Genomic DNA, 22,745 nt, shown 5'->3' on the forward strand with positions numbered 1-22,745 from the left:
TCTGTGCAGAAGCAGCCTTTTATCCATTGCTGGCTGGAAGTTTCAGAATGCCATTTTCGGAGAGTGTCATTCTTGGGGCACCGAGAGAAAAGTAAAAAAGAAACTACACAAATTAACAAAATACAAACCGCATGGTTATTGTTATCTACAGTTAAACGGTCAAACAGGCCTATGTGATAATAAATTACAACTTCTCATTATTAGACATGGAGAAGCTAAAAGGGAACATTTTACGCACGATGAGTTGTATTAGCAATTCAACTGGCAAAATAGGTATTCTAATATTATTATAGGCTATAGTGAAAATATATGTTTATTTACCTCGTAGTCCAAATGCTCAACATAAATAGTCAAAAAAATTGCTCGCAACACGTATTCATTCTATTATGGACATAAAATTGGTCTTTGCGCCCTATGTGCGGTGCGCTCGCACTGGCGTGAGTCGATTGGTGAACCTTTCTGACCAGCGGTAAAGGGGGCCCTCTGACTGCAAGTGGCTGACACACGCCGCCCGCCGCAGCAACACGTCCCACAGTTCCGGAGCGCACTCACTGGGGAAAGATACGTTTACATCCAGGGATAACATAGAGAGTGGCGGAGAGGGAGGGACAGAGAGAGAGAGAGAGAGAGAGAGAGAGAGAGACAGTTTGGATTGGCTGGAGAGATGAATGTGCTATTTTGTTTTATTCATAACTTATTTGGAGCATGAACCCATACTTCAAAAGGAAATTTCGAATTGAACATGTATTACGTCAATTCAAAGTCATGAGGTCCAGGAGAACTGCTTTGATCAATTCAACTCTCCCATCCAATTTACCCGCCAAGGCACTAAACTCCCCATGTTCCCTCGTTTTCCGCTATCCACTTAAGCCTACACGGGTTAACTGAACAATCGGTTGCACAAAAGGAAGCGAGGATCCTTCCATATTCTCATTTCAGCGAGGAAATCTGTTAGTGACATTAACCCCAAAGCGCATTTCCCAGGCTCATGAATAGGGGTTTAGACTTCTTAAAGATCCCGCTGCATACAGGATGAGACCCCTTTCAAACTTGTAATTACCTTTTTGCAAAAGAAAGAATACCCCCCCCGCCATTGTCATTTCAACCCCATTTCAACTTCCCGCCACACTTAAGAAAAGTTGTAAACAACTGAAATGTCAGGACTTTTTACCATCCTATCTCACTAGGCCTATAACTACTAAGCCTGCACTGATATGAGCCTAGACCGTGACAAAAATTAGGCCTATATCTGATGTTCAAATGGCTATTCAACTTTTACACACAAGACTAAACAAGAAGATAGCCTACTTAATATTAACTTTTACACATAAGTATGTTCTAAGTGTAAAGTAACTAAGTACAAATACTTTGAAGCAGCCTACTACTTGACGTTTTGGGGGGTATCTGTACTTTACTATTTATATTTGACAACTTTTACTCCACTACATTCCTAAAGAAAATACGAACTTTTTACTCCCATACACTTTCCCTCACACCCAAAAGCACTGGTTACATTTCGAATGCTTAATAGGACAGGAAAATTGTCCAATTCACGCACTTATCAAGATAACATGTGGTCTTCCCTACTGCCTCTGATCTGGCTGACTCACTAAACACAAATGCTTGGTTTGTAAATTTTGTCTGTTGGATAGCCCTCGGCTATACATAGGCTACATAAAATAAAAAAACGTGCCCTCTGGTTTGCTTAATATAATGCATTATAAACGATTTATAGCGTTTACTTTTATGTTTGATACTTAAGTATATTTAAAACCAGATAGCCTACTGTTAGACTTTTACTCAAGTAGTTTTTTACACTTTGACTTTCACTTTTACTTAACATTTTCTATTAAGGGATCTTTACTTCCACTAAAGTATGACAATTGGGTACTTTTTTCACCACTGTAAGTGATATAGCAGTGATATCGAAGTGAAGACAAAATTGTTAATTTCTGACAACTGATTTATTAGGTAAATGGGCCACTGCCCAACATCAATTTCCAAACATAAAACGACAAACAATATAAAAACACACAGCTTTGGTATAACAATCAATATCAACTTTGTACAAAACTAAATCTTTCCATAAAAAGTACTTAATCACAAACATTTGAATAAATCTTCCATTGCATGGACACCATATTTATCACCAACATCCACATTTTGGAATCAGCCAATAACTTAAACAAACGTTTACCATGTCCAACAAATGAAACGATGTCCCCTAGAACGGAACTATTTACTTCATGAAAATAACTTTCATTATTGTAGTGTCCATTTCAACCAAACTACCAGGGTCGCCAAACAGCCTCAGTGCTCTCCAAACCAGTGCTGACACCGACAGGGCTGACGGCCTGAGAAACACCGACGAATGATGTCATCCCATGGACTGGGGATGATGCTGTTGGCGCAGAGCTGCGGTGGACGGGACTGGCGTTAACTGTCATAGGCACACCTGCGTTAGCATACAGAGGGATGACTGGGGTTGATGATGAGGCGAATGCAGGGTTGGGAATCAGGAAAGCAAACTGTCCGTCGGTGGCAGGCACAAGCTGGAACCCCCCGAAAACTTTAGGAGACAAGGATTCCACGGTGCTGAGTTTGGAACCCATAGAGACACTGTTGGGCAAGGTAGAAGGTAGCTGCACGTGAAGAGGCTGCGCAAGGTGAGCCTGTTGAGTTGGGGTTGACTGGGGGTAGTTCATGGAGATCATCTGGCCTAGGGAACCGGACAGGTGGTTGAGAAGCCGCGACCTCACCTCCGTGTTCACCCCCTCGCTGGTGGACAAGAAGTGAGTGACCTCATTCATGCATTCGTTGAATCCCGCCCGGTATTTACTGAGGACGGTAGTGTCTGCTGACAGCGCTGCTGAGGCAAAATAAAAAAGAGAACATTAGAAACCGTGTCTATTCGATGAAAATGTAAAAAAAGTGTTTGCCAGATGTCAAATTAGATATTCGCATTTCAATTTACCAGTCATCTGCACACGCTGTAAATTCCGTAAGTGCTTCACTGTCATCTCCAGAATATCGGCTTTCTCCAATTTAGAATGTCTGGAACTCTGTGGATAAGAACATGGTAAAGGTAAGGAGTGTGCATTAATACAAAATAAAATTTCAGGAATAATGAACAAAACAGTGATTTTCAATTGTGAAATCACTTAGACTTACATCTTTTTTAAGTGCATCGAGGATGAGTGTCTTGAGTTGGCCAAGGCTTTCGTTTATCCTCGCTCTCCTACGTTTCTCCATGATGGGCTTTGAGGACTGCAAAATAAATATTTTTTACATTAATTGCATGTTTATGGATAATTCCGAGTGCAAGCCTTTCTTTATCTCACAAATACAATGTCGTTAGCCTACCTACAGTTTAATTGGCAACAACATTCGCCTAGTAGGTCTATGCTGAATATATCAGAAACGTTTTAAATCCATAGGCAGTTTTAGAAGTGTACCTTTCTATGCTCGCTGGCATTCTTGGGTTTGTCTGGAGTATGGGACCCATTTGCAGGTGTACCAGCAATAGGGGATGCCGTTTGCTTCTCCATGGTGTCGGCTGGCATTTTGGTTTAAATGACCTCCTCCGACAGATAGAAAAAGTATATCCTTTTGGAGACGTTGGAAAATATTTCTGCTTCTTTATGTTCAGATCAAATCGTAACCAGTGTGAACTATATCCTACGACAGTCACGCAGAAGTGAGCAAGTCCCACTGATCAGCTATATCACTTGGTATAACCGAATTGTCATCAGGTATAAGAGCTTGCGCGGTGCCAGGCTGCGTTGGGCAGGTCGAGTCTGCTCTGCTGCCGACACACGCCAGCGGTACTTATAGATAGTTCGCATGCTCCCAGTTCGTGTGAAACCCTCTCTGCATTCTTTCCCACACTCGTCTCAGCCAATGGGCGTAAGGACTCACCCATTGGGCGCGGGGCAGACCGCTGATTGGACAACACCCCCGCGGGCTGTCAGTCACGCGCTGCTCAATCCGCACTGGAGGGACAAACAACAAAGCGGCGAGTGCAGTCGGTCTGTCTGTGAAGTGATAAGGCGAATTGGGGGAATGTGCTGGCGGTTTACTTCCAACTTCTTCATACCCTTCACAAATGTATGCTTTTTGTGTTGACAAATATTCACGATGCTTAAAGATACTGTATTTTACAAAGCCTCATCATGCTTTTAATACTATGTTGCTATAAATAGCCTACCTTTGAAATAATGTTGCATGTCTATTTTTTTCAATCGTTTCTATAAGCCTATCCCAAATGTCGAAAATAAATACTTGTTTTTCTCAATGGTTGAAGGCAAGAATATAGCCTACATTCAAACAAGTGTGTGTGGGTTTATACTAAAGTACCCAATAAATACATTTTTACTATTTTAATATTCATGTCACTGACGCAAATGCATAAAATGCATTTATATTTTGATAAACATAAGGGTTGTAATAACTACATTAATACTTTAATGATATAGGTTAATATTTCAGTATAGCTGTTCACTTCGTCTTAACCTATTAATAATAATAATATTTAAAATATATATATATCAGCAGCTAGGCCTAATCATGAGATTCAGTTGCGCCTCAGAACAACAACTGTAATAGCACGCGAGGCTGTTTGGAGGGGCACGCAGTCAACCAATGGCAGGTGACCACTTTATGCAAATCTAACTTAGCTACGTCTTATTGGCTGTGTGAACATCCAAGTGTCAATCATTCCAGCGCGGGAGCTGTGAAGGGGAGGAGGCAGAGCGATGCGACATCTGTCCGCGTGCCAGTAGTACTGTGTGCGCCTGCTCCGTACACTTGAGCCTCCACTGAGCACGTGCCGAAACGGATTTCCCTTATTACAGCCTAGAGGGGGGCTTTTCCTTGGATCCTTGGGACGTCCCTACCCCATTGAAGTTGACGTTGAAAATAGTTCGGGTTAGGTAAGGGTTATGGTTAAGGTTAGGGTAAGGGTTATGGTTAGGGTTTAGTGTAGGGACGTCCCAAGGATCTCGGATAGCACTGACCCTTTTCCTCCCGAACTCGTTAATATTTTTGTATTTTTTTTATTTAACCTTTATTTAACCAGGTAAGCCAGTTGAGAACAAGTTCTCATTTACAACTGCGACCTGGCCAAGATAAAGCAAAGCAGTGCGATAAAAACAATACAGAGTTACATATGGGGTAAAACAAAACATAAAGTCAAAAAAATACAACAGAAAATATATATACAGTGTGTGCAAATGTAGCAAGTTATGTAGGTAAGGCAATAAATAGGCTATAGTGCAAAATAATTACAATTAGTATTAACACTGGAATGATATGATGTGCAAATAGAGATACTGGGGTGCAAATGAGCAAAATAAATAAAAATATGGGGATGAGGTAGTTGGGTGGGCTAATTTCAGATGGGCTGTGTACAGGTGAAGTGATCGGTAAGGTGCTCTGACAACTGATGCTTAAAGTTAGTGAGGGAGATAAGAGTCTCCAGCTTCAGAGATTTTTGCAATTTGTTCCAGTCATTGGCAGCAGAGAACTGGAAGGAATGGCGGCCAAAGGAGGTGTTGGCTTTGGGGATGACCAGTGAGATATACCTGCTGGAGCGCATACTATGGGTGGGTGTTGCTATGGTGACCAATGAGCTAAGATAAGGCAGGGATTTGCCTAGCAGTGATTTATAGATGGCCTGGAGCCAGTGGGTTTGGCGACGAATATGTAGTGAGGACCAGCCAACAAGAGCGTACAGGTCACAGTGGTGGGTAGTATATGGGGCTTTGGAGACAAAACGGATGGCACTGTGATAGACTACATCCAATTTGCTGAGTAGAGTGTTGGAGACTATTTTGTAAATGACATCGCCAAAGTCAAGGATCGGTAGGATAGTCAGTTTTACGAGGGCATGTTTGGCAGCATGAGTGAAGGAGGCTTTGTTGCGAAATAGGAAACCGATTCTAGATTTAACTTTGGATTGGAGATTCTAAATGTGAATCTGGAAGGAGAGTTTACAGTCTAACCAGACACCTAGGTATTTGTAGTTGTCCACATACTCTAGGTCAGACCTTCGAGAGTAGTGATTCTAGTCGGGTGGGCGGGTGCCAGCAGCGTTCGATTGAAGAGCATGCATTTAGTTTTACTAGTGTTTAAGAGCAGTTGGAGGCTACTGAAGGAGTGTTGTATGGCATTGAAGCTCATTTGGAGGTTTGTTAACACAGTGTCCAATGAAGGGCCAGATGTATACAAAATGGTGTCGTCTGCATAGAGGTGGATCTGAGAGTCACCAGCAGCAAGAGCGACATCATTGATATACACAGAGAAAAGAGTCGGCCCAATAATTGAACCCTGTGGCACCCCCATAGAGACTGCCATAGGTCCAGACAACAGGCCCTCCGATTTGACACATTGAACTCTATCTGAGAAGTAGTTAGTGAACCAGGCGAGGCAGTCATTTGAGAAACCAAGGTTATTTAGTCTGCTAATAAGAATGCGGTGGTTGACAGAGTCGAAAGCCTTGGCCAGGTCGATGAAGACGGCTGCACAGTACTGTCTATTATCAATCGCGGTTATAATATCGTTAATTCCTCTATGGAGAATGGAAGCCATTTGGCCTAGGCTACAAAACAATGCAGGTCACACAACACATTGAAAGCAGAAATATAATAACAGAAAATAATAATAATATCATGTAATAGCCTAACATAATAGCATAAGTAATATAACTTTTGAAATTTACTAGGAGAATGGGGTGAGAGCCTGAGTTTGAAGGAAAAGGGCTCCATCTAGTGACTAATTTCTTCTGGCTTCTCAAATCCAGAACTGACAACAGTGCCTTTTACCATAGATGTTCAGGGTTTTACTTCTCAAACGAAGAGCGTAATGAAATATCAACAGCTAGGCTATAGGCCTAATCATGGATGATTGGCATGAGAATAACTATAATGTGTTATTTTTTTAGCAAACATTTCTTAGATGGGGGGAGTACAGCATATTTTTGTGCATTCAATACTTATTGGTTACATAATGAAGTAATCAATCAAAAGTCGCAAGAGGGAAAGGAAGTAGCCTATATTTGATGTCGACAAGTAAGCCTATCACTTGTCTACAGTGTTTGTATACCACAGATGTATTTCTGACCAACTCTACAAGTGCTCAGAGAGGATGTATTTCTGACCAACTCTACAAGTGCTCAGAGAGGATGTATTTCTGACCAACTCTACAAGTGCTCAGAGAGGATGTATTTCTGACCAACTCTACAAGTGCTCAGAGAGGATGTATTTCTGACCAACTCTACAAGTGCTCAGAGAGGATGTATTTCTGACCAACTCTACAAGTGCTCAGAGAGGATGTATTTCTGACCAACTCTACAAGTGCTCAGAGAGGATGTATTTCTGACCAACTCTACAAGTGCTCAGAGAGGATGTATTTCTGACCAACTCTACAAGTGCTCAGAGAGGATGTATTTCTGACCAACTCTACAAGTGCTCAGAGAGGATGTATTTCTGACCAACTCTACAAGTGCTCAGAGAGGATGTATTTCTGACCAACTCTACAAGTGCTCAGAGAGGATGTATTTCTGACCAACTCTACAAGTGCTCAGAGAGGATGTATTTCTGACCAACTCTACAAGTGCTCAGAGAGGATGTATTTCTGACCAACTCTACAAGTGCTCAGAGAGGATGTATTTCTGCTTACATTGGCCACAAGGTGGCACAGTGTAGCCCAACTCACTAGTTGAATCATTAAAATTAGAATTGAAATGAAATGGTTTAAATAACTTTGTCTTCTGCTGCACTGGAAGAGGTTTAAAATCGTTTTTGTTAAAAGTCAATATGACATGACTCAACATTTGAATTATGGAAAAAGTAAGGTTGTATGCTTTATAATGGCAGAATGAAAGCTCACACATTCAGTACAGAAACAGCCATTTATCATTAAAGATGTATCAATCAATCATGAAGATAAACTCCCAATTTTCTCAACTATAACTTAAAATAGAAAACACATTTTACATAATGGAAGTAGCCTACTGTAGTACTTCCATAGAATGAAGTCACAGTTTCATATACAACAGATGATAAATACTGTATACCCACTAACAGGCCTCGATTCTTGTGGTTTTAACAGAGTAATGGGCAATCCCACGGTAACAGAGTGACACTGAGACTCAGATTTTTCACCTTGAAATGTATGTCAAACAAAAACCAATGATTGCAAAGTTAAACAAACCATATAAATTATTGCACAAGGACAACTTTTAACAATTTCCATAGAAAATGTTTCAAAAACACATTTACTTGAAGAACATTGCAGATGCAATGTTTGGTAACAGAATTACGGTTTGTGCTGTTTGTGCCGTCATTCTGTTACCAAACTTTGCATCTGCACTTTGCAATCATTGGTTTTTGTTTGACATAGATTTTTAAGTGAAAAAACTGAGTCTTATAGTGTCACTCTGTTACTGTGGAATTACCCTAATCTTAAAACCCCTGTCTGAGTCCATGATCCAGAGTTCACCGCAAGTTTATTGACAAGCACCAAATGTAATAAAAGTTTTTAAGCCTTAGTCCTGCATATGCTCTGGGCTGGTGTCATATCAGTCATTGTTCATGAGCTCTAGTCCTCGGTGGGTGAGCTTTGACAGAGCATGCTGGACACTTGTTTACCCGGGATCCCCAGGTCTCAAGGGCCAGCTGTGTGTACTTGAGCTAACGTTTATTTTATTTGCTTTGGGATCGGGGCAAATGATGCATACCTAGTTCTAGGGGGTTGGTTGGCAGAGCATAGGTTTCCCCCTACCACTGCCTCCTATTGCAGTGGCATGCATTGGCATGTTTAGGGATTTTATTTTTGTGATTGGATGTTGTTGGATGACAACCCATTTTTCTAGTCCTGATTCTGTCTATAATCTTTTTTTCTTTACTCTGACAATTCAAAAGATCAAATGATTCAAAGGCATTTCAATTGACTAAAGAAGGGCAACTTGAAAAAATGTACATCCATAATTCTGTCTACATTTCGGAATTTCAAACATGGAGGTCTTTGTGATACACAACAAAGACAACAGGAATCCCCTTCCAACTGGTTGAAACATTAAAAAAATCCCTTCATTATTACATCCTTGAAACACTTGTCGACACTGACAATACCATGTGGTGGAATGCAGAGTACAGGAATCACTGTTGAGAAGGGATCTAGTCTACATTCATCAAACAAGTAAAGCCAAAAGTACTTGCTGTTTGACTTAAGTTTATGAGGGAGTGAAGAGAAGCCGGAGAGATGAAAAGACCAAAGGGAAGGGGCTGTGTGTGCAGATTTATCACAGTCCAGTAGGCTGTTGTCCGGGTTCAGAGTGTGCTCAACAGCTCCTTTTCACCGGCGCCTGGTTAGTTTGTCGTTGGGTAATGAGCCACCCTCTGCTCTCCCCTCAAATCCGTGTGCAGAATGCAGAAAATAGAGTCAATTATATCTGTATTAGCTGCTGTTGACCAGCCAATCCCCTCGCACACTCTTTAATTGCAGTGCTCGTAATAGTGTTTACTATGGTAAATCCTTGCACAAGGCAGCAACGATGCCTGCAAAGGTGACTTGTGTTCTTCCTCCAGATGACTACTGTGGCTACTTTACAAGGACCAAAACACCAGGCAAAAACAGAGAGATAATTCAAAAATGCACCTATACTTTATTAAACTACCAAACATAGATTATCATGCTCTAGGTGTCCAATGTAAAATAACTTCCCAGGCCAATTTCTCCATTTTTGGTAATAAGTTATGATGAACTGGTCCCTTGTGTTTATAGACTAGGATTGAGAGAGTACTTGTTGCTGGAAAGGTTTTGAGATTGCAGGTGTAGCTCATAGTCTTGAGGTTTTTCATGTAATATATATTTTTTTAAAGCCTCTAAGTTTTTTGTTGTTGTTGAAAGTCCATAGAAACTAAAGACGCTCATATTTGCTCAAAATAAATACATTTTGACAGCAGCATCTTGGTAAGTGTTATATAATGTTAACAGGCATGGAAATGTGCCAAAAGAGGATGCAGACAGAGCTATCAATGAAATGGTTGAGACAGTAGGCCTACTCTCCCAAACTACAACATTCTTAAACTAAAATATCCCATCTGCTTTTACTTTGAGTGATTATCTTTTCTGTTTTAGAACAACACAGGGAAATAAGGAATGGATTTACTCATATAGAAAGGGCTTGAACCAGCCAAAAGTAGCCCACTACAGCAGTGCAGCTAAAGTTTGTGGACTGATTTATTGTTAAAAGTATACTAAGCACATGCGCAGACAGAACACTTATCCACTTAAGATATTATTGGCTAAAGATCTAAAGATATTTTGTCTTGGCAGGGTAAAATATCTAATGTGAATTGTTGCTAGGGATTTCTTAATATTTGGAATAACTTAATGTATTATACGTCTTTTTTTTTTGTATAGGTATTAAAACATCTTATTTCCCTGGTCTTGATTTTCTTGTTTGATGTGTTACCAGCTCTGTTGTTTTTTTTATAAGATGTCAAAAATGGAATTAATTAATATAAAGTGGGTGATATTTCTCATAGCGTGAAGGGGGTGGATGCATTCAAAGACATCAAAGCAGAATGTTAGCACCACAAACGTGACAGAGTGGTGTTTTCCATGAACTTTCACCTTATTCTTTCTTAATCTCATTACTCCATTTATTGTTCTCGTACCTGGAAATTTTTTTTGGATCAATTATATTTGCTTCGCTTTTCAAGTAGTTGGTTGTCATTTTGCCATCTGCAGACCAGCATGTCCAGTACAATGTGAGGTATTCACAGAGCCTCGGTTTTCTGAGCAGAGAGAGAACCCTTTCTCTCGCTTCTGAGCCCAATTCATGGCTTTCTTCTCCCTTTTAAGTGGGCTGTTGATGAGGTTAGCCTAATCAGATTAAGTCAACTGACATTGGTCGCCGCAGTTTGTTTTCCTTCCAAAGGCGGCCTGACATCTCCTATACTTTTTCTTTATCCTACTTTTTTTTTTGCACTTTTCATCAAGGCTTCCACCAAATTCTTTGAGCGCAGATTCCAATGGACTCCTTTATAAACCTCAGTACTCCAATGATATAGGTTATTTAGAATGGGTCACTAAACTACAATACTTTGGGGGAGCGCATTAAAGTTGTGCAATGACGCATTTGGGAATTTCCACTGGTGTCTGTGTAAAGAGGCTGAACGCCGCAGATTAGCAATACACAAAACACCAAATGAAATTCTGGAAATCACTGGAACCTTTAATTTGATTTCAAAATAAATGTTTTAAGGATGTTGTATTAACTACAATACTTAATGCAATCTTCCCTGATTTCAAGACACAGAGATAGGACCAACGTTTTCACAGCTGGTTAACTAGTCTTTTAGTGCAATAAGCATCCATTGTTTATATTGCATTAATAGATGTAAATACAACGCCCACTGAATTTAAACATCTACAATTATCCAATTCATCATTCATTATTTTTGTTGAAAATGTGAATGTTTCTGTAGATCCTTTAGGGACTTAATCTGAGTTCTAAACTTTCACTGGGGAAAAAATGGAAAGGTATTTCATAGCCTACACTTACCAATTACACCCAGATAAAAGAGTAAAATTACTATGATTATTTTTTCCCCCTTTACTCTGCAAGGTAAGGATGATAACCAGGTTATCTTTACACAACATGAAGGGTATATTTGTTTCTGTTCATTGATAAAGTCGAAGTTACCATTAGGCCTACACCAAACTTTTCTCAAATGTTTACAATGGTATTTTGGTATATGCCTATATGACAATTAACAGCTACCAACTAAATAGGTATGTAATAGACATTACTCTTGTGGTCCAGAAAACCTGGGCACCACAATTATCTTGATTAAAAAACCATGTAGACTACTCATCATCTATTATTTTTCAATGTGCTAGCCATAGACCCGTTTTGTTACCTAGCGACAATGTTAATTCAACAAAACATATGTTCTTGCAATAGCAGTGTGAATTTCTTTGTTTGGTTAATCGTCCAATATGCCTATAAAATCTAAATGTTTATGTTAGAGAAGACATTGCAATAGATGTCTTTCAAATTATTTCACTCAACATTGATCATTCTTACAGGAGGTATTCCTGGTATTTGAACCCTGAGTCGAGATGCCCAGTTGAACAGACATTCCCCCATCTATAACCGTACATCTCTGTTGTTCTCATCCGTGGTGTGCCGTAACTTGATTCTCCCCCTAATAACAGGCTTACAAAGACAATGAGCACAATCAGTACAGGAGAGGCCTTTTCATGAGACTTAAGAGGCCTCCCTTGAGAAAAGACATGGCAGCCCACTGACTGAATGGGGGCTGTGGAACCATTTAAAGTTAATGGTTCTGAGAGTCTGTTGCCATAACTACATTATAGGGTTTCAGCAGCTCTTTGAGTTCCACACTTACAGTTTGGGCACATCACTGCCCTTCATTCATATCAGTGCTCTGCACTGGAATTCACTATGAGAGATATTGCCCTCTCGAGCACTGTTGAACGAGGTTGCACTCCATGCAATGGGGCAACCCCCTCTCCCTCCTGCCTGCAAATTCCTAGAGTTAAAACAGAGGGTGGGCACGACAAAGACTATCGATCAAACGCCGAGGGCAAAGCAAATCGGAAATCTAATTATTACAAAGGCATGTGTCAAATAACTACTGTTTGAGGCCATCTACAGTACATGGCATGCCTCTTCGCAATGCTGCTTCTCCTCATTGGCAATTCCACGATAATGCCATTGCGCTGAGACTCAGATTTTTCACTTAAAAATTTATGCCAAACAAAAACAAAGATTTCAAAGTTTAACAAAACATACAACTCTATGCACAAGTACTACATTTAAGAATGAACAAAGACAACAACAAAAACACCCAGCTCAGAGTAGGCTTTAGGATGATGTTAAGACACTGCCCAGACAAACGCTGAGCCAGGAGTAATATCAACTCATAGAAGTTTATCTCAATGGTAATCAGACAGTTTGAGGTACCGCAAGGAAAGATAGTGAAGACGCTCATTGACACTAGCTAGGTTTCCATCCAGTTGGCGACAGATTTTCATGTGAATATTCTAAAATCGCATTTTCCCTCCAGAGATGTTTCCATCAAATTGACTTGTTGCAGATAAAAGTCTGTGCGTGATGACATAGTGCACATAACATATATTTTGCGGTTAAATTACCATGTACCGAATAAGAAAGACAAGTTAAATGGGTTTCAATCTTATTTTCAACTAAAACATCTCACAAAAATATTTGCATTATATAGCGAATGTGCCCACTCTGGTATTGGCATGTGCACTCCAGTCAATACCGCTATCTGCGCACTGTCGGCTAGAGCGCATGTAATAGCCTACATCAGTGGTCACCAACATTTTCTGATTAAAGATCAGTTTCGCAGTCAAAAAGCAAGCCGAGATATACCGCTAAGATAAAAACAAAACAAAACAACATGACTTTTTTTTACATTAACCGACTAAAAACAGTTATGTAGTAATCAGGTGTGTGCAGTAGGCAGGCCTAATACATTATCACAGCATAATGGCTAAATGCCTGGCCTGCCAATATTGTTATTCTCAGACCATATTATATTTCAAAACTCGAGCTTTGATAACAAAATAGATCAGTTCAGGGCCTGAAACTAACTTTTTGGTCCACCAGCCACTGTGGCAGGTAGATTTAAAAATCTACCAGCCAAATATTTTTTCCAGACATAATTACACAAAAAACTAAAAACGATGTGCATGCTTTGTAATGTTTCTAAAACAATACATGTATTACTAGTAAGTGATGTGGTATATTGCTCAATTTTATTTTATTTTTTGAGACCCTAGTCTTTTAACCAAAATATCACAGATGAGACAAATGTTCAGCTGCCCCTTTAAGCGCAGGGGGTTACCGTGGCAACAAGGGCACTCGAGCGGCTGGGAGTCGTCAGTTATAGTGTGCCTGCCTGGGAGATATGAGAATCTGACTAGTAGCTGATGCGTCTTCGCTGAAGCATACACTCAAACATTTAAAAACAACCCTAGCTTGTGAACAAAACAATGTAAATAGCCAAGAAACACAAGGACAATGCCTCACTTTAGTAGACTTAAGTAAATTAGACCAACTTTTATGCCTGTGTGCTGGGCTTCTAAAAAATGTATCTTCACTTCAATCACAGTGCGCACAGGTTCCCAGCCAGGCAGTGTTGATGCGCGTCGCGCGAGGTGGGATATATAAGATTCGTAGGTCTTTGTGTGATTAGCTACTAGCTATGAAACAAAAATACAGAAACACTTCGAAAAAAATCATAATATATTTTGCTATAAATGTGCTCATACTTGACTACTAATTATGTTTATTTGCAAATACGAGTGAAATCCTTGCACTGTGGAACCCTGACCACCCGCCATCGTGGCTGGTGAAATAGCCTATAGATTTTACCCACCAATTCCATAATCTAACCGCATTTGGGGGGTGGTGGGTGTTAGTTTTAGGCCCTGGATCAGTTGGTGTAGCGCTTGCAAGGCACACCAGCTGAGTATAAATTGAAATAATTAGCAAATATTGTATTTTTTATTTTACTAGACTGATGGTAGGCTACATGCATCTGATGGTCATGGTGATTTCAAGACAACTGGGAAATCGGAAAAAAACGAGGTAAAATCACGACGTTCAGGTCGGAAAGTCGGTGCTCTAGAAAGATGCCTGAGTTTCCAACTTGGAATTCCGAGTTGGATGACGGTTCAAACCGATTTTTCCCTGTCGGATCTATTTTTTTTCTGAGTTCCCAGTTGTCTTCAACGCACTGAAGTCGGAGATGTCGGAGTTCCGAGTACCCAGTTGTTTTGAACATGGCATTAGTCTCAGCCGAGGGAGGGAGCGAGCAGCAGATGGTCAGCCTCTCACGGTCCCTGCTCCCTCCTTCCTTTCCTCCATTGGGACTGACCAGAGAGAGGTGACACAGTCTTCCACCTGATGGCCAAACTCCAGTCGCATGGCATACGCATCTGCCTCAGGCACAAATTCATGTTGTTCCTATGACCAGAGAAAGTGAAATATTCCTTGATATTAAAATAGACATGACGAGCTGCTAATAATAGCTTAATAAAAACGCAGGGCTATTGATACACTTGGCTACTCATTCATTGCAGCAGGCAGTTTTATGTTTACATTTTAATCATTTAGCAGACGCTCTTATCCAGAGCAATTAGGATTAACCGCTTGTTTAAGGGCACATCAACAGATTTTTCACCTAGTTGGCTCGGGGATTAGAACCAGGGACCTTTCGGTTACTGGCACAACGCTCTTACCCACTAAGCTACCTGCCGCCCTGTTCTGTAGTAGTGTTGAATAAAAACAGTGTTGACAATGCTTAATACACAAATAAACATAAACTCACTCATAAAAACAGCAGCTCTTTGCTGTATTCTTTGACAGTCTCTCTCTCTGGTCATGGTTTTAAAAGTTATGAAATCTCATGTAGGCTAGTATAAAACCGCAGTAGGCACACTCGATTTAGCAACAGATCTCCAGGTCCACCGGGTAGGCGGAGTTAGACTTTTAAGACAAATGAAATAGTTTAAAATGGGAACACTTTTCCTACCCGGTGCGCAGGGCTTCTGAATCAAGTGCACCTACTGTCAACAGCACAGCACGAATAATGATTTAAAAAAGGAGCGCAATCCTTTAGCACTGGCTTTTTTACAGAAATGTTTGATGATCCACTAGGAATGCCTTGAAGATAGACCACGGTTGGTGACCACTGGCCTATATGATGAGATTATTATTATGTGCAAAAGAGCGAGATAATTTGTAATTCCATCTGTAGCCTAATAAACTGCATGCTTTCCTAACGTCGTAGTGGGAGGACCACAACATGCCATTGCGTGACTCCAAGTTAACTTCGATATTATGGTTATTAGGCCTATATCAATATTTGCGCATAAAAGCCTTTCCACCAACATTTCTTGCATAATTCATTTTACCGACACAAAAAGATCCCACCATGCATATTTGATATTGTAGCATATTTGGAATGGTCATTTGGAAAGTTTAGCGAAAAATGTTCTATTTCCATCAGGCCCGTGGTGACATTTTTGTTTTACCGACATGGCCTACCTTACTCGCATAAAACGGTTGGATGGAAACCTGGTTACTGTTGCAAATGATGGGGAATAACCAATCGCAATGAGTCTTTGCCAGATGTGAGCTTTATAGCACTTCAGACAACCAAGGTGAATGGTTGCAATGGAAAAACGTTTGACATCATTTATGCCTGACATGATAATAATAATATGCCATTTAGCAGACGCTTTTATCCAAAGCGACTTACAGTCATGCGTGCATACATTTTTGTGATTGGGTGGTCCCGGGGATCGAACACACTACCTTGGCGTTACAAGCGCCATGCTCTACCAGCTGAGCTACAGAGGACTACATGATCACTTTTCCTACTCTTAATTCTTGCATAATAAGTTGCCTTGCATAACTGTAAATATATATATATATATATATATATATATATATATATATATATATATATATATATATATATATATATATATATATATATATATATATATATATATATATATATATATATATATATATATTTACAGTGGGGAGAACAAGTATTTGATACACTGCCGATTTTGCAGGTTTTCCTACTTACAAAGCATGTAGAGGTCTGTAATTTTAATCATAGGTACACTTCAACTGTGAGAGATGGAATCTAAAACAAAAATCCAGAAAATCTCATTGTATGATTTTTAAGTAATTAATTTGCATTTTATTGCATGACAAAGTATTTGATCACCTACCAACCAGTAAGAATACTGGCTCTCACAGACCTGTTAGTTTTTCTTTAAGAAGCCCTCCTGTTCTCCACTCATTACCTATATTAACTGCACCTGTTTGAACTTGTTACCTGTATAAAAGACACCTGTCCACACATTCAATCAAACAGACTCCAACCTCTCCACAATGGCCAAGACCCGAGAGCTGTGTAAGGACATCAGGGATAAAATTAGACCTGCACAAGGCTGGGATGGGCTACAGGACAATAGGCAAGCAGCTTGGTGAGAAGGCAACAACTGTTGGCACAATTATTAGAAAATGGAAGAAGTTCAAGATGACGGTCAATCACCCTCGGTCTGGGGCTCCATGCAAGATCTTACCTCGTGGGGCATCAATGATCATGAGGAAGGTGAGGGATCAGCCCAGAACTACACGGCAGGACCTGGTCAATGACCTGAAGAGAGCTGGGACCACAGTCTCAAAGAAAACCATTAGTAACACACTACGCCGTCATGGATTAAAATCCTGCAGCGCACGCAAGGTCCCCCTGCTCAAGCCAGCTCATGTCCAGGCCCATCTGAAGTTTGTCAATGACCATCTGGATGATCCAGAGGAGGAATGGGAGAAGGTCATGTGGTCTGATGAGCAAAAAATATAGTTTTTGGTCTAAACTCCACTCACCGTGTTTGGAGGAAGAAGAAGGATGAGTACAACCCCAAGAACACCATCCCAACCGTGAAGCATGGAGGTGGAAACATCATTCTTTGGGGATGTTTTTCTGCAAAGGGGACAGGACGACTGCACCGTATTGAGGGGAGGATGGATGGGGCCATGTATCGCAAGATCTTGGCCAACAACCTCCTTCCCTCAGTAAGAGCATTGAAGATGGGTCGTGGCTGGGTCTTCCAGCATGACAACGACCCGAAACACACAGCCAGGGCAACTAAGGAGTGGCTCCGTAAGAAGCATCTCAAGGTCCTGGAGTGGCCTAGCCAGTCTCCAGACCTGAACCCAATAGAAAATCTTTGGAGGGAGCTATTGCCCAGCGACAGCCCCGAAACCTGAAGGATCTGGAGAAGGTCTGTATGGAGGAGTGGGCCAAAATCCCTGCTGCAGTGTGTGCAAACCTGGTCAAGACCTACAGGAAACATATGATCTCTGTAATTGCAAACAAAGGTTTCTGTACAAAATATTAAAATCATACAATGTGATTTTCTGGATTTTTGTTTTAGATTCCGTCTCTCACAGTTGAAGTGTACCTATGATAAAAATTACAGACCTCTACATGCTTTGTAAGTAGGAAAACCTGCAAAATCGGCAGTATATCAAATACTTGTTCTCCCCACTGTATATATTATGATATATATATATATATATATATACAGTACCAGTCAAAAGTTTGGACACACCTACTCATTCCAGGATTTTTCTTTATTTTTACTATTTTCTACATTGTAGAATAATAGCGAAGACATCAAAACTATGAAATAACACACATGGAATCATGTAGTAACCAAAAAAAGTGTTAAACAAATCAAAATATATTTTATATTTGAGATTCTTCAAAGTAGCCACCCTTTGCCTTGATGACAGCTTTGCACACTTTTGGCATTCTCTCAAACAGCTTCATGAGGTAATCACCTGGAATGCATTTAAATTAACAGGTATGCCTTGTTAAAAGTTAATTTGTGGAATTTCTTTCCTACTTAATGCGTTTGAGCCAATCAGTTGTGTTGTGACAAGGTAGGGGTGGTATACAGAAGATAACCCTATTTGGTAAAAGACCAAGTCCATATTATGGTATGAACAGCTCAAATAAGCAAAGAGAAACGGCAGTTCATCATTACTTTTAAGACATGAAGGTCAGTCAATACGGAACATTTCAAGAACTTTGAAAGTTTCTTCAAGTGCAGTCGCAAAAACCATCAAGCGCTATGATGAAACTGGCTCTCATGAGGACCGCCACAGGAAAGGAAGACCCAGAGTTACCTCTGCTGCAGAGGATAAGTTCATTTGAGTTACCAGCCTTAGAATAAATGCTTCACAGAGTTCAAGTAGCAGAGACATCTCAACATCAACTGTTCAGAGGAGACTGCGTGAATCAGGCCTTCATGGTTGAATTGCTGCAAAGAAACCACTACTAAAGGACACCAATAAGAAGAAGAGACTTGCTTGGGCCAAGAAACACGAGCAATGGACATTAGACCGGTGGAAATCTGTCCTTTGGTCTGATGAGTCCAAATTTGAGATTTTTGGTTCCAACCGCCGTGTCTTTGTGAGACGCTGAGTAGGTGAATGGATGATATCCGCATGTGTGGTTCCCACCATGAACAATGGAGAAGGAGGTGTGATGGTGTGGGGATGCTTTGCTGGTGACACTGTCTGTGAATTATTTAGAATTCAAGGCACACTTAACTAGCATGGCTACCACAGTCTTCTGCAGTGATACGCCATCCCATCTGGTTGGCGCTTAGTGGGACTATCATTTGTTTTTCAACAGGACAATGACCCAACACACCTCCAGGCTCTGTAAGGGTTATTTGACCAAGAAAGAGAGTGATGGAGTGTTGCATCAGATGTCCTGGCCTCCACAATCACCCGACCTCAACCCAATTGAGATGGTTTGGGATGAGTTGGACCGCAGAGTAAAGGAAAAGTATCCAACAAGTGCTCAGCATATGTGGGAACTCCTTCAAGACTTTTGGAAAAGCATTCCAGGTGAAGCTGGTTGAGAGAATGCCAAGAGTGTGCAAAGCTGTCATCAAGGCAAAGAGTGGCTACTTTGAAGAATCTAAAATCTATTTAGATTTTTTAAACACTTTTTTGGTTACTACATTTCAGTCATTTAGCAGACGCTCTAATCCAGAGCGATATACAGTTAGTGAGTGCATACATTTTTCATACTGGCCCCCCGTGGGAATCAAACCCACAACCTTGGCGTTGCAAGCGCCATGCTCTACCAAGCGCCATGCTCTACACTGGGCCTTATGATTCAATATGTGTTATTTCATAGTTTTGATGTCTTCACTATTATTCTACAATGTAGAAAATAGTAAAAATAAAGAAAAACCCTTGAATGAGTAGGTGTGCCAAACTTTTGACTGGTACTGTATATATACAGTGAGGGAAAAAAGTATTTGATCCCCTGCTGATTTTGTACGTTTGCCCACTGACAAAGACATGATCAGTCTATCATTTTAATGGTAGATTTATTTGAACAGTGAGAGACAGAATAACAACAAAAAAATTTAGAAAAAAACGCATGTCAAAAATGTTATACATTTATTTGCATTTTAATGAGGGAAATAAGTATTTGACCCCTCTGCAAAACATGACTTAGTACTTGGTGGCAAAACCCTTGTTGGCAATCACAGAGGTCAGACGTTTCTTGTAGTTGGCCACCAGGTTTGCACACATCTCAGGAGGGATTTTGTCCCACTCCTCTTTGCAGATCTTCTCCAAGTCATTAATGTTTCGAGCCTGACGTTTGGTAACTCGAACCTTCAGCTCCCTCCACAGAATTTCTATGGGATTAAGGTCTGGAGACTGGCTAAGCCACTCCAGGACCTTAATGTGCTGCTTTTTGAGCCACTCCTTTGTTGCCTTGGCCGTGTGTTTTGGGTCATTGTCATGCTGGAATACCCATCCACGACCCATTTTCAATGCCCTGGCTGAGGGAAGGAGGACCTCACCCAAGATGTGACGGTACATGGCCCTGTCCATCGTCCCTTTGATGCGGTGAAGTTGACCTGTCCCTTAGCAGAAAAACACCCCCAAAGCATAATGTTTCCACCTCCATGTTTGACGGTGGGGATGGTGTTCTTGGGGTCATAGGCAGCATTCCTCCTCCTCCAAACACGGCGAGTTGAGTTGATGCCAAAGAGCTCGTTTTGGTCTCATCTGACCACAACACTTTCACCCAGTTCTCCTCTGAATCATTCAGATGTTCATTGGCAAACTTCAGACGGGCCTGTATATGTGCTTTCTTGAGCAGGGGGACCTTGCGTGCGCTGCAGGATTTCAGTCCTTCACGGCGTAGTGTGTTACTAATTGTTTTCTTGGTGACTATGGTCCCAGCTGCCTTGAGATCATTGACAAGATCCTCCCGTCTAGTTCTGGGCTGATTCCTCACCGTTCTCATGATCATTGCAACTCCACGAGGTGAGATCTTGCATGTAGCCCCAGGTAGAGGGAGATTGACAGTTCTTTTGTGTTTCTTCCATTTGAGAATAATCGCACCAACTGTTGTCATCTTCTCACCAAGCTGCTTGGCGATGGTCTTGTAGCCCATTCCAGCCTTGTGTAGGTCTACAATTTTGTCCCTGACATCCTTGGAGAGCTCTTTGGTCTTGGCCATGGTGGAGAGTTTGGAATCTGATTGATTGATTGCTTCTGTGGACAGGTGTCTTTTATACAGGTAACAAACTGAGATTAGGAGCACTCCCTTTAAGAGTGTGCTCCTAATCTCAGCTCGTTACCTGTATAAAAGACACCTGGGAGCCATAAATCTTTCTGATTGAGAGGGGGTCAAATACTTATTTCCCTCATTAAAATGCAAATCAATTTATAACATTTTTGACATGCGTTTTTCTGTTTTTTGTTGTTGTTATTCAGTCTCTCACTGTTCAAATAAACCTACCATTAAAATTATAGACTGATCATTTCTTTGTCAGTGGGCAAACGTACAAAATCAGCAGGGGATCAAATACTTTTTTCCCTCACTGTATATATATTTACCAATTCTGATATTTTGAATAATATGATAGGCATATTGCAATTAATCATACAGTATGATGGTTGTTAAAATCAGAATTTTGATAATATTACTGTTATATCAACACACTCATCACTCCCGTTCAATAACACTAAATCACTTTTGGCACAGTAGGCATCAACTCACTTGCCGATAATGTTGTATAAAACGTTTGAAAGGTCTACCATTAAACACTTAACACATAGGCCCTAAATGCTGTCAATTGTCCAATTTATAGGCATGCTCAATTTAGGCATTGTTTTTAACAACGTGATATTGCGCTCCACATGGATAACTTGAAATAACATGATGTGGGTTAACGAAATAATAAAAATAAAAATATGCCTAATGTAAAATAATTGTCAAAAGCGCAAGAGATAGTGTTTTGTGTAGGTAAAAATTATTTATGGATTGCTCATACAAAAATATCAAAACATTCAACTCCAAAGCAGTTGCCTGTCTATGACGCAGTAACCAATGACTCAGCTTCCTTTTTCTATAATCAAGACACCTGCTGGTAACTCATAACTGGTTAGAACAGCTCATGAGGTCTTCTAAATATCTAATGACTAAAGAGGCTTTATGCCTAGCTTATATTTTTACCCTTAAGAGTAGGAGTAACTTCACGTTGGTGCTCATGGGTCCTTTAATGGTACAGACACACCGAGAAATCTGACTGCTGATAGGTACTTAGCACAGTAGGAGGCCATTCCTTCTCTTGCTAGAACAAAAGACGTCCCTGCTGTGTACCGACCTGGTACAGAACCTGCCGTTTCTACTTGTAGAATCACAATGCTCATCAGTGGCCTAGAACTTGACTTTGAGCCAATCAGAGAGCACAAACCTCCACGTGGGGGAGCTGACAGAAGTAATCTACCCCCTTTTATCAGAATTGTTATAACTAAACTGTCTTCACATCTTTTACATCTAGCTAAGGAGTTTTGTGCTTGAAATTCTAGCTAGCTAGCTAGGAACATCAATAGCGCAGCTTTCTAGTTAGCTTACATTAGCTACAGCAGGCACAAGCCAAACAAGCTACTGCCACCTTGTGGCCTGGAGTATTTAAACGAAGCAAATCAGAGGTAAAACTGTTCCATGTGAAGAACAAAAAGTTAACTGCCGACACTGGGCAATGGTGCTAATTACCTATAGGCAGTTAGATTTCTCTGTGTATCTGAACCTTTACATGGAAATGCACAT

General features: G+C 40.6%; 1 protein-coding gene across 2 annotated transcripts; it reads right to left on the reverse strand.

Annotated features, from left to right (window-relative positions):
• Nucleotides 1-1,752: 1,752 nt before the first annotated feature.
• Nucleotides 1,753-3,856, reverse strand: LOC311148056 (transcription factor HES-4-B-like). 2 transcript variants are annotated; one of them, XM_084184951.1, is made up of 4 exons: nucleotides 3,456-3,856; nucleotides 3,172-3,267; nucleotides 2,975-3,062; nucleotides 1,753-2,869 (listed from the first exon to the last, which is right to left on the reverse strand). In XM_084184951.1, the coding sequence occupies exons 1-4, from the start codon at nucleotides 3,561-3,563 to the stop codon at nucleotides 2,289-2,291; spliced, it is 873 nt and encodes a 290-aa protein (XP_084041077.1). In that variant the 5' UTR covers nucleotides 3,564-3,856; the 3' UTR covers nucleotides 1,753-2,288. The 2 variants fall into 2 exon arrangements, with proteins under 2 accessions (XP_084041077.1, XP_084041076.1); XM_084184950.1 differs by having other exon boundaries at nucleotides 1,956-2,866; nucleotides 3,456-3,804.
• Nucleotides 3,857-22,745: the final 18,889 nt, after the last annotated feature.

Source organism: Coregonus lavaretus, assembly GCF_964263955.1.
Source record: "Coregonus lavaretus genome assembly, chromosome: 20".
NCBI lineage: Eukaryota > Metazoa > Chordata > Actinopteri > Salmoniformes > Salmonidae > Coregonus > Coregonus lavaretus.